Here is a 13,299-nt window from a genome sequence, read left to right as displayed (position 1 = left end):
CAAAAAGGTAATTATGTGCATTGTCTTTCCCAAACCCCTTAATTCTGTAGCCTGAAGGTCTGGATGATTTCCAAGCTGTACATCATTGCCTGAGATTTTTGTACATAACCAGTTGGCTTTAACTTTGACTATATTTTAAACATGCACAATTTTTAGCCTACGTTTTGAAAGAATGAATGTTCCTACTAAATTTTGTAGTTGGTATTCTATCCACACCAAATTTTCATGAAATGTCAGGGGATCCACAATGATGCTGACAGGAATATTTTTTGAAATCTATATTCACAAACATCCCAGAAACAAGGCTTCATTAGTTCTGCAGAGAACTTCTTTCTTTTTTTTCCCATTTGGTGCACATAATAAGGTTGATCCTTAATGGGTAATACGGTTGACTTTATTTCCCTTTATTCTTTTTAATTCTGTTTGTAGACTTCTGTTTTCTCTAATGTATAATGTGAAGTGGCATTTTGGAAAGGTCATACAAATTGGAAATGAGATGTCCATGTTTGAATGTCTCATTCCTCTAGTATTTTAGAACAAGATCTGCTGTTCTAAACCTCATGGAGAAATGGACATTTATGTGCTGGTTACATGTGGCAGAAGCATCCATGTTATAATAATAAGGGCTGGATTCAGCAAATGGTGCTCAAAAATGGGTGTCAAAAAATTGGTGCCCAGCGCTATTCTATAAAAGGCCCACTGGGATAAGCATTCTTTTTAGAATAGGCCAAGGAGTCTATCAAGCATGCTAGTCAGAGGGTGGAGTGTGAAACCCTGTGGCACAATGAAGGTGAGGGCCAGCATGCTGGCTGAGGTGAGATCCCCCCATTGCCACTGGCGGGAGCACCATTGGTCTGTTTCGCCTGCCCTGTTGAGGAAGTGGAGCGTGATCACATGTGATAGGACCCGAAAAATGGTGAACTATGCCTGGGTAGGGCGAAGCCAGAGAAAACTCAGGTGGCGATCCATAGTGGTCCTGATGTTATCTATTATATTAATAGCATTGGGCACCAAATGCCTCTGACCCACGCATGCCCCTTCCATGGGAATGCCCCTTTTCAGTTGTGTGTGGATACATTTAGGCGCTATCCTATAATTGGAAGCATAAGTGTATTTCTGCACTGTTCTGCATGACACTACCAAAAGTAACTTCTCCCATCAAAGGTTCTCAGTATTCTTAACTTCTTGGGCACTCAATAATTTTTCCAAGAGTGCTGAATTTTGAAATAGTCTTTCACTTGAAAACATATCCAACATAAGCAAAGAAATTTCAAGAAAAATGTCATTCTAAGAGCTAAAGCTCTTGATGTCAACTTAAGAAATTCCCTACAGATCACTTGGGTTCTAGGGGACACATCAGGAAAAATATAAATAGGAGAACCATGAAAGAGTGCCAATATTTTACGCTTTAAATTAATCAAAACTGAATCCCTTTCAGCACTATTTGAGAAGGTAGCCATCAAGGTACCTCTTAAACTTATTTCTTGTATACTGTAGATGTTTCAAACATTGTAGTGAGGTCTACCTCTAGAACTTCCTCCAAACCTCTTCCTGAAATATTTTTAATATAATAGGCCTTTACTATATGTGGACAATTGGAATGTTCCAGTTGCAAAACCTCTAACAAATACTTTTTCAACATCTGTACTGGGGAAATTATATTACAACAAGGGAAATTCAAGAAACGCAAAGTATATAAGAACAAAAGAGTAACCGTACTGGGTCAGACCAATGGTCCATCTAGCCCAGTATTCTGTTTCCAACAGTGGCCAATCCAGGTCACAAGTACCTGGCAGAAACCCAAATAGTAGCAACATTCCATGCTACCAATCCTAGAGCAGGCAGTGGCTTCCCCATGTCTGTCTCAATAGCAGGCTATGCACTTTTCCTCCATGAACTTGTCCAAACCTTTTTTAAACACAAATACGCTAACTGCTGTTACATCTTCTGGCAAAGAGTTCCAGAGCTTAATAATTCATTAAGTGAAATAATATTTCTTCCTATTTGTCTTTAAAGCATTTCCATATAACTTCATTGAGTGTCCCCTAGTCTTTGTACTTTTTGAAAGAGTAAAAAATTGATTCACTTGTACTCATTCTACACCATTCAGGGTTTTGTAGACCTAAATAATTTCTCCTCTCAGCCATCTCTTCTCCAAGCTGAAGAGCCCTAACCTCTTTAGCCTTTCCTCATATGTGAGGAGTTCCATTCCCTTTATTATTTTGGTTACTCTTCTTTGAACCTTTTCTAATTCCGCTATATCTTTTCTGAGATAACGACAACCAGAACTGAACTCAATACTCAAGGTGCAGTCGCACCATGGAGCGATAGAGAGGCATTATAGTTTTTTCAGTCTTATTCACCATCCCTTTCATAATAATTCCTAGCATCCTCTTTGCTTTTTTGACCGTCACTGCACACTGAGCACAAGATTTCAGCGTATTATCTTTTTCTTGAGTGCTGACCCCCAAGGTGGACCCTAGCATCAGGTAACTATGATTCGGATTATTCTTTCCAATGTGCATCACCTTGCATTTGTCCACATTAAATTTCATCTGTCATTTGGATGCCCAGTCTTTATTTCCTAAGGTCTTCCTGCAATATTTCACAGTCTGCATGTGTTTTAACAACCCTGAATAGTTTTGTGTCATCTGCAAACTTAATCATCTCACTCGTTGTTCCAAATTTTCTTATCATTTATAAATATGTTAAATAGCACTGGTCCCAGTACTGATACCTGCAGCACTCTACTGTTCACCCTCCTCCATTGAGAGAAATTACCATTTAACCCTACCCTCTCCTTTTCTGTCCAATAACCAATTCCTAATCCACACCATAAGTACTATTAGATTTTCTACTCTTTTCAATCTATTTTCAAGCAAAATATTTCCTTTTGCCAAGTAGGAATTAGCGGTTTCCAAGAATTTAATAGTCTCAAACTGTTTATTTAAAATGTCCCTATGTGATATTAAATCATTTTCTAAAGAAGTCACTTTAACTGCTGCTTCTCCTCTAAATGAACACAACTGAGATACACAGCCAGATAGAATAGTCTCCATTTTTGCTATTGACCTCAATATTTCTAAATTAGTGACCTCCTTTGTTGGTTCTGTAGTACTTCTACCAAAAGAGACTGGTTTTAGGGTCATTTTAACTACTGATGTAATATGTCCCAATTCCAATTCTAGGGCCTTTGAACCTGTATTATGGGGAGAACTCTCTGATGACATTACCAATACCTCTTTTCCACTATTTTCTTCTTTGCTGCCCTGTTGATGTTGTAAAAGCCCTTCTTCCACCCCCATTTGTTGAAGTGAGCTAGACATTACGGGGGCTTGGCCCAAAGAAGTGCCAGGTAGTTGGGGCAGTAAGCAGTGATCCAGACATAAGGAAGGTTCTTCTATACTAACCAGTCCTTTCAGGGAGAATTCCCTCCTTGAGAGGGAACTCCCAACTATATCTTTAGAGATGACAAAAGTATCAATGGGTCCCTTTGTCAGAGAGGGCTGAAGTGAGCCCATATTTTTTAGCTTCCCTTTTCTCTTAGCCGTGGAGGGGCATAATCAAACGGCGCCGGCGAAATCGATCGCTGGCGATCTATTTTGGCGGCGCCGCAACAGCTGGCCGGAACCGTATTATTGAAAAAGATGGCCGGCCAACTTTTGTTTCGATAATACGGTTGGGGCCGGCCAAATGCCACAGATCGCCGGGTTTGAGATGGCTGACTTTGTTTTTCAGCGATAATGGAAACTGGAACCGGCCATCTCAAACCCGGCCAAATCCAAGGCATTTGGCCGTGGGAGGGGCCAGCATTCGTAGTGCACTGGTACTTCTGGATGTTTAGATCTTGCTGATCAGTTATGTTATGACTTACTTGTTCAGGAGTGCTGTATTTTGTGATACTGTTTTGAGAAATGTTCAAGAAAGACTTCATACAAATGAAAAAAGTCCCTGCCTTGCATTTTCCCTTAATAGCCATCTTTCTCTCAGAAAGTGCACTTCTCTTAATGGCCGTCTTTCTCCCTGAACAGGGAAATCAAAACAGTTTTTGCTCACAGTTTTTTTTAGTAGTAACAGTGGGATTTGAACCAGCCACCTCTGTATTACAAGACCAGTGATGTAACCACTTGGCCACAGCTCCAGTTACTTGGGTATCCCTCCCTTTTGATTAAATCCCTCCAGGTCTCTCTCAGCCACTCACAGACAGCTTAACGCACTGTGATTGGCTGAGAGAGACCTGAAGGGGTATAATCAAAAGGGAGGGACAGCCAAGTAAGTGGAGCTTTGGCCAAGTGGTTACATCATGGCTCTTGTAATGCAGAGGTGGCTGGTTCAAATCCCACTGTTACTGCTAAAAAAAACTGTGAGCAAAAACTGTTTTGATTTCCCTGTTTGGGGAGAAAGCCAGCCATTAAGAGAAGTGCACTTTCGGAGAGAAAGACGGCTATTAAGGGAAGTGCACGTCAGGGACGGCCATCAAGGGAAAATGAACGGCAGGGACTTTTTCATTTCCCCCCCCCCCCCCAACTCTCTTGCACCTTGTGCTCCTCACGAGCAGCACATAGCTTGCTGCTGCCCTGTATGTGGCCACATATGTGCAAAAATGACTTTGTAAAAGTACCCCCTTAATGTGTTGGTTAGGGTTATAGAAGGAGAATGTTGGGACCTAATTGGGGATAAGAGGCCCAATAGGGGCTGAAATCTCAAAAATGAAAGAAAGCAAACTGACCATTTTCCTCTGCCATCGTCATATCACCTCTGTATAAAACATATATATTCCAGCTTGTAAATGAAAGCATCAGACTTCTTACCTTTAAAAACGGAAGCCAGAGTAATTTTTGATAAATTCAAGGAATGTTCTTTATTACTAAAAAACAAAACTGAAAGAGAAGATCCATCATCTCTCCCCATGGTAACATAATCATGTATCTGTCCCTATAGTAGAAAGACATTCTCTTTATAAGTCGTTGTCTTCTTGTGTTTTATCTTCATATTTAATATTATTGTTCTGTATGTACAAATATACTTGACACACTCTCCAGCTGCTCATTTTGTAGCTCCTTTATGTCATTTTTTGCAGATATTGTCATGTCTTCTAGGGAATGAATGGATAAGGCAAGGATATACAATAAAAGTCATCTGCAAAACATCTGCTGACATAGCATGATTGTAGAGAGATGGAAAATAATCATGGTCTCTTCTCTGTGAAATGCAGAGGTGTAAACAATTTTATGTATTGAAGCAAATTAATTCAGGACAGAACTGTATATTCTCTGAACTGGCCCAGATTTCTGTTGCGCAACATGATAGAAAATGTCATTAGCAGAATATACCCAGATATTAAGTCATTCATGCAGTACAGGAATTTTGCAGAATTGAGACTCTAATCACCATATTTATTCATATTGCCTACTGACTGCTATAGATTACACTGCATGTCTGCTTCTGAGTTCAGTCCAGTTTCATCAAATAAAAAAATACTAGATCTGTGTCTGTTGGAAAGCTACAAGAGACAGGCACACCTGCAAAGTATGGGATTTGCGTTACAAGACGTATAAGGAGAGACTTGCTGAACTAAACATGTATACTCTGGAGGAAAGGAGAAACAGGGGTGATATGATACAGACATTCAAATATTTGAAAGGTATTAATCCGCAAACAAACCTTTTCCGGAGATGGGAAGGTGGTAGAACGAGAGGACATGAAATGAGATTAAAGGGGGGCAGACTCAAGAAAAATGTTAGGAAGTATTTTTTCACGGAGAGAGTAGTGGATGCTTGGAATGCCCTCCCGCGGGAGGTGGTGGAAATGAAAACGGTAACGGAATTCAAACATGCGTGGGATAAGCATAAAGGAATCCTGTGCAGAAGAAATGGATCCTCAGGAGCTTAGTCGAGATCGGGAGGTGGGGCTGGTGGTTGGGAGGCGGGGATAGTGCTGGGCAGACTTATACGGTCTGTGCCAGAGCTGGTGGTGGGAAGCGGGACTGGTGGTTGGGAGGCGGGGATAGTGCTGGGCAGACTTATACGGTCTGTGCCAGAGCTGGTGGTGGGAAGCGGGACTGGTGGTTGGGAGGCAGGGATAGTGCTGGGCAGACTTATACAGTCTGTGCCAGAGCCGGTGGTGGGAGGCAGGGATAGTGCTGGGCAGATTTATACGGTCTGTGCCAGAGCCGGTGGTGGGAGGCAGGGCTGGTGGTTGGGAGGCGGGGATAGTGCTGGGCAGACTTATACGGTCTGTGCCCTGAAGAGCACAGGTACAAATCAAAGTAGGGTATACACAAAAAGTAGCACATATGAGTTATCTTGTTGGGCAGACTGGATGGACCGTGCAGGTCTTTTTCTGCCGTCATCTACTATGTTACTATGTAATTGAAAATCTGTTGACATTTACAGTATGTTATTTTGCTTATATCATTTTCCTTGTTTGTTGCTTCCCAGTGTTTCCCCTTTAAAATATAAACTTACTTTAAAATAAAAATGTAAACATACTATTTATTTGGAATTTTGCTGAAAACCCTTTCTAAATGTGTTAGGCTATGTAGAAAAGTAATAGAAGCATTTGTTTTAAATTTTACAGTATTGCACCAATTGATCTCTGTGAGCAAATTCATTTCTGTAGGGAGATTGCCTTTCATGCTTTATCCAAATGTTTACATAACTAAACAGTCTATATTCCATTATATATCTTAGCATTCTGGGTTTCCACATATACACAAATGGGATAGTTGGCATTGGCACCCTCTTCTTACTACTCCTTCCCCTCCACCCTGTCTCCTTCTATCCTGTGTGTCAATGAGACTCCAAACAATGCAATGAAATGTAAACTGCAATTAGCAGATGCAAGATTTGAAGTACAGCATATTCTTACATTAGTTCAACCTTCAGGGTGGCTAGCTTTAAAGGCACACAGCTCTTACCTTTGTAACACGAAAACAATTTTTTAACCGCAACTTGGTGGGCACCTCAACATATGGACCATAAAAGTCCCAATATGCCCTAGTCCCATCTCTTTTAGTAGGGCCACAATCAAAACACATTTTCCCCAACTATCAGCACTTAGCCAACTTTGTGTCGACTATCACTATTTATTTGCTCTCTATGTACCAGGTAAAGTCATTGTATTAAGAAAATTACAACTATATGTGCCGTATCTACCTATCTTTCTATCTATATATAGATATATAATAAACCTGAGCCATACATACTCTTCTTAATATTGTATAACTTGCAGATGTCTGCAAAACATTTGCAGTTGCCCCAACATTCACTATTCCCCCTACCATTTAGACTCCGGTACTCCCCCCCCCCCCCTTGTTATTCTGTTTCTTTCCCCTGCACTCCCCTACCACCACAACAAGGCACATTCCCTTCCACACAATGGCACATTCTTTATCCCTTCCCTTCCCCTTCCCAAGTCACTCTCTCAAATCCTTCTCTTCTTCTCTTCTTTCTGAGCCACTTTCTGCCTGCCCTCCTTAGCACATATGTTCTCTTTCTTTCTCTCCTTTTTTTCCATTTCATCTCCCACCTCCCCCAAGAAACTCCCTCTCTCTCTACTTTTTCCCCAGATCCCCAGGTTATTGCTCTCTTTTTCTCTCCCCCTTTCCTTCATCCCCCAAGGCACTCCACCCCCTCTCCATTTCTCATCAAAACTCATCCAAGGACTCTCTCTCTTTCTTTTTCATTCCTGTCACTCGGACACAATCCTTCTATCTCCCTTCTATCCCCCGTGAACTTAATCCCTCTCTCTCCTTTTTCTTCCTTTTCCAAGTACTTTGTTTCTTTCTCTCTCCCCCCCCCCCCCTCCATTTCCCTTCACTTCCATGGCTCTGATTCTCTCTATATCTTTCTTTTTACCCCAGACACACACTCCCTTTTCTTCTCAAGCAATGTCTCTCTTTCCCCTCTAGCATTTTCTTTCTCTCTTCTCCCCTGCTCCTGCTCCTGCTCCCATAATACCATAGCAGTTACTCTCTCATGGTGTCATTCCTGCTGCTGCTGTCTACATCTCCTTTGTATCTGTCCCTAATCAATAGAAAACACATATGCACTTCACCCAAATTTGACAGACACCATTTTCAGCCCCCAAATGCATTATACATATAGATGAAATAATAATTTTAAATCTACGGACTTGAGCTTCCATATAGCACAAATACATTACTATTGGCTTATACTGTAAAAGTTTGATATTTTTTGCTATGATTGTAATCACTAGTAATTGATATTTTTAATTGATCTGTAAATGTTCACTTATTTATTGCAGCTAATTTTTGAAGGTGTTCGAGGTCCTGGTATAGAAGGTGATATTGCAATAGACGATATAGCAATTGTAGAAGGAGAGTGTATGAAATCAGAAAAACCAGCTAACAGTAAGTAGAGCATCTTAATACATAGTCCACATATTTTGAATCAATCAAGTTTAAGTTCAATTTTATTTGATATTCCACCTATGGCAATCTAAACAGTTTACAATATTACAATCCGTTCAAGGAGTAATTTCATAAACTTTGCAGTGCCTAAAACCTGATTTTACGTATATAAAAGGGCTTTAATAAAATTACCCCTCATGTACATGTATACAGCAGGCAGAGCAACAAAACTGCATACTTCTATGTGACTCTCGTGTAGTCATGTTGTGGGGCAGAGTTTGGGCAGAGAATATGCAGAGTAGTGAAGTATGTTCTTAGTAAAATACACAAAGAAGACAATTTTATAACAAATTTTCAGGCTACTGCACTAACCATTAGGTTACTCCTCATGTAACTGCAGATTCTGGGTCCCTTGGAAACCACTGAAGTGGAGGAGTAGGCTAATTGTTAGTGCAGTGGGCTGAGAACCAGAGGAACTGGGTTTGATTTCCACTGTGACACTGGGCAAATCACATAACCCTCCATTGCCACAACTACAAAAAACTTAGGGGGCCCTTTTACTAAGCTGCATAGGCGCATCAATTTGGAGTTACTGCTCAGCTACCACGTGGCCTAGGTGGTAATTTCATTTTTTACGCACGTCCGCTATATGTAAGATAGGCTTACTAACAGAAAAACCTTTATACAATTTCCACCTTGATCTAATAATATCGTGCAAGTTCTAGAGGGGTCTTTTTCAAGGTCCTCATTTTATCTTGTGCAACACAATTATTAATTTATTTAAAATATTTATAGTTTGCATATCGAAACATCTATGTGGTATCTCCCTTTTACTAAGGGGTTATGGAAGTGATAAAAGGGAATTGAGATAACAGGAATGGGCTTGGCTTAGGTTGGGAGATGTTGAGGTACGTCAGCAGTAGCAGCAGACTTTTCATGTTGTTCATCGCATGACTCGACTTCATAACCGTAAATATTTTGCAGATCATGTTATGAAGGTGCTGAATACTGTGCGTGAACTGTTTCAGATGGTTAAAGTGTGGAGAAGTGAGGGATTGATTGATAAAAGGTTGAATGGTGGTCAAAAGTGGTTATATAACGAGTGGGGAGTAAGTGGTACCTTGGGTACAGGGTGTGTCAGAAGATGAGGGTCAGGGCTTTGTAGAAGTTAGTTGTGAAATTGGCAAAGGGATAAAGTCCAGTGGGCCCATGTCCTGCATGGTCATCTTGTGCCCTACTAGTAGAGGGCTATTAAGTTTTGCATGCAGTGGTTTCTGGGTCTTTTTTGACTGGGATGTTCTCAGCACTACTGAGGCAGACTGTTGTTCATCTGCTTCTGAAAGCGGGGCAGTTTCTTTGAGTGATGTACAAAGTTATAGGTCTATTTCGAATCATCTCTTTTTTAGGGAAGTTAATTGAGTCCTATGTAGTTACACAATTGCAGGGGTATTTTGAAGAGGTACATACTTTTCATGAGGGACAATCCGATTTTAGGTCTGAGTGTAGTATGAAAACAGTATTAATGGACTTATTGAATGAAATGCATCACTACTTGGATAAGAAGGGTTTTAGGGTTTTGGTGATTTTAGATATTTCTGCAGTGTTTGATACCTTGGAACATAGGTATAGTTTGAATAGGCTATGGGAGATTGGGGTTAGAGGAACAATTTAGGCCTGGTTTGAATCCTTTTGAAGGATCATAGTTTTCAAGACCTGAGGCAAGATAGGCATTCTGTGTTGAGGGAACTACAGTCTACAGGTTTGTTCTTTGTTGCGACCAGAAGATTTTTGTACTTTGATCCAGGTGATGGTGTTGACTCACCTGGATTATTGTAACACTCTTTGTGTAAGGTTGCCTAAATATGTTTTGCATAAATTGCAATGTGTTCAGAACATGGCACTTCATTTGATTACTTTTTGAAAATTATGGTATCATGTTACCCCATTGTTGTATGTGTTAACATTGGTTGCCAATCAAATCATGTGTTTTCTTTAAACTGTGTTGCTTGGCTTTATAGGCACTTTGGGAAATGGGACCTTCATATTTGAAAGCCCTTGTACTACCATATCACCCATGCCATGCTATGCAGTCTTGTGCCTCTCATAATTTGGCGTTGCCGTCTTCTGAGGTGTTTTGCTTCTTATGAACACAACGTCCTTTTTTTCAGGAGCTTTATTGGGGTTTTGGAATATATTTCCTGATTATCTTATAGTGATTATACAGTGTTTCATAAGCGCTTGATGACCTGGTTGGTTGCTCGTTACTTTTCCTCTTATATGGATGTTGAGAGTTTGGAGGATGGGGTAAGGGGGAGAGAGGGGAAGGGTTTTTGAGTAAATTTTATTATTGTTATATTTTTGTCATTGTAATCTGCTCTGAACCAACTTAAGCCAAAAGTAGCAGGCTATAAGACCTTGTATTAAATGAAATTAAATCATGTGAATAACAATAAAAACATACACAATTCAAAAACATAAAAACCTTAAAATCATTTGTAAAAAAAACAAATATCCATAATAGCATACAATGTTATAATAATCATGAAATGAGAAAATGTTAATTTATGTTTTCTTTTGTTTTCTTTTAGATTCACAATCTGGTAGTGTTGGGTCATTAGTACATATATGGCTGTTTCTAGTTAGCTTCTGGATCTTTGTCTTAAGTCATCAAAGGTGACCTTATACTGGCAGAGGCTACAAAAAGATTCATTGGGCACTGGCATGAAGAAAGAGTCTTTGTATATGGACATTAAAAAGAAACTACCAAAGATTCCTCTACTTACTACTGACTCAAAAAAGCACTGGGGCAAATGGCATCATTGGAGTAAAAAAATATATAGATATTACAAACAGCATACGAAAGTTGATGTGACCACCATGATAGATAACTTCAGGTGTTTCTGTGGTAAAGAAGAATACAGCATCATCTGGTTGCTTCCTGGAAAAAAAGAGCTAAAGAAATCCTTGTCAAAGCACAAAGTCATGGCTGGTTTTATTTCAAATGAATAGATTTTGCTTGTTACCATGGGAACCTAATGGCCTGCCAACAAAAACCTCACAGTAAACAGGGTACATGAAGAGTTGGCATTTATTTTCCCTTCAAGAAGGTTTTTAGTACAGAGTAAATAAAAATAGGCCCTTTTGCCTTTGGCTGTCATCTTTCTTAGAAAATAACCCTAACTCAAAGCTGTTTAAGAAATTTATGTTTCTTTTCTTTCATGGCTATGCTAAATAACTATATGCTGTCTCTTTTTTGCATGGATTATTAACCAGGATGTACAGCCTGGGCTCACATGTAACACAGGCTCAATGGAGTTTGCTTGCAGCCACTTGAACCTTCCAATTAAAGTCATCTGTTCTAATGAAAAACCAAACCACCATCTTTTATAAATTGCCATGGAAACCAAGTGCCTTCAGTGAAACAAGCCTGAAAAATTTAGACAGAGAAGCTTGCACTGCTATGAGTGGTTTGTGTAGAACAGTTTTATAAACAAACTACAGGCCTATATGTGCAGATTCCAGACCAGAAAAGCAATGTTGCTTCAGAAGGACGGACCTAAGTTGCTGCATAAGCCCGTTGGGGCAGGATATTTGTTCTTTAACCTTCTAGACAGCCATGGTCTTTCAGCTTATATTATTAGCTTCCAGTGGTATTGACATGGGGAGAAACACTTTTTTCAAGTTATGAAATGAACAACCAGAGCAAAACTTGTTAGGATATACATAGTGCAGAAGACAGTAAAATACAAAATGAATTTATACTCTAATCTCCATTTCAAATGAATTTGGCCCTAGTTTAAGAGAGAAAAGAAGTAAAGATCCTGATTGTACATGATTGCGGTGCACACAAACTCCACAGCAACTCTGGGCGTGCAAATCCGCTTTATTCTAAACACATTGAGGGTATTATGCCTCTGCCCTTTAGTCAGACTGTGCAGATTGTGAGATATTATTTTATTATTATAGCAAGATTTAAAAAAAGAAAACATTTTTACAAAAAAAAAAAAACCCTGTAAAAATGACTGAGCTACCTGAAAACATACCATACCTTTAACCAGCCAATTTTCCAATGCATTGTAAATTTCCCTTACATTGTTGGTTATGAAAATTTGAAGACCTTTTCCATAAATTATCTCAACTTTTAACTTCATTTAAAAGGACTTTTGTCTACCGGAGAGTATTCTATGTTCTTTTCAGATCCCTAGGAATTAAAACAAACTGATATGCAAGTAATTGGAATATAAACATAAAATCTATAACAATTGCAAATATTGATACAAAAAGCACAAGAAGATATAGTAAACAATGACAAGGCTCGATTTTTTTTATTCTGTAGAAATATTTGTGCAAATTCAGTAATTCATCTGAATTGATAATTTTACAGCTATGTTCAATAAAGCCTCTTTCCAGGTAAGGTATGAGAAGTGGTATGTCTTTTTGTTAGGTTACTTGCTATTAATCCTGCTTACGGTAGAAGAATTGTACAAAAATGTCAAATTTTGCTTGATTACTTACTAAGGGCTCCTTTTACTAAGCTGCAGTAAGCACTGAGGCATTCCGCAGTAATTTTGCAATCAGCATACACAAACCGCACACTAAACATAATTTTTATTTTTATGCAGAGGGGGCATTTCTACGCTAATCAGCGTATCTGCATTACTGCACACTTAGGGCCTTGTTTACTCAGGTGTGCTATTGTTTTTAGCGCGCACTAATGATGGAGACAACCATATATTTCCAATGGGTGTCTCTAGCATTAGCGCGTGCTAAAAACAATAGTGTGCCTACAACATGGCGTAGTAAACAGGGCCCTAACTGATTAGTTCAGGATTAGCGCGTGAGCCCTTACCGCCTACAAAATAGGTATCAGTAAGTGCTCACACACTAATGTTTGTTAATGGCTGCATGCTAATGCCAATATTAGC

General features: G+C 39.5%; 1 protein-coding gene across 1 annotated transcript in view; it reads left to right on the top strand.

Annotated features, from left to right (window-relative positions):
- Nucleotides 1-12,748, top strand: part of MDGA2 (MAM domain containing glycosylphosphatidylinositol anchor 2) — a 1,114,501-nt gene extending 1,101,753 nt beyond the window's left edge. The window contains exons 16-17 of the mRNA XM_030214886.1: nt 8,269-8,374; nt 10,963-12,748. Coding sequence (XP_030070746.1) covers nt 8,269-8,374; nt 10,963-11,051 — 195 coding nt within the window. The 3' untranslated portion in view covers nt 11,052-12,748. The remainder of the gene's footprint in view (nt 1-8,268; nt 8,375-10,962) is intronic.
- The last annotated feature ends 551 nt before the right edge of the window (nt 12,749-13,299 follow it).

The sequence above is a fragment of the Microcaecilia unicolor genome, chromosome 9, assembly GCF_901765095.1.
Source record: "Microcaecilia unicolor chromosome 9, aMicUni1.1, whole genome shotgun sequence".
Lineage (NCBI taxonomy): Eukaryota > Metazoa > Chordata > Amphibia > Gymnophiona > Siphonopidae > Microcaecilia > Microcaecilia unicolor.
The sequence above is the reverse complement of the archived record's forward strand: the minus strand, read 5'-3'. Positions and strand labels throughout refer to the sequence as shown.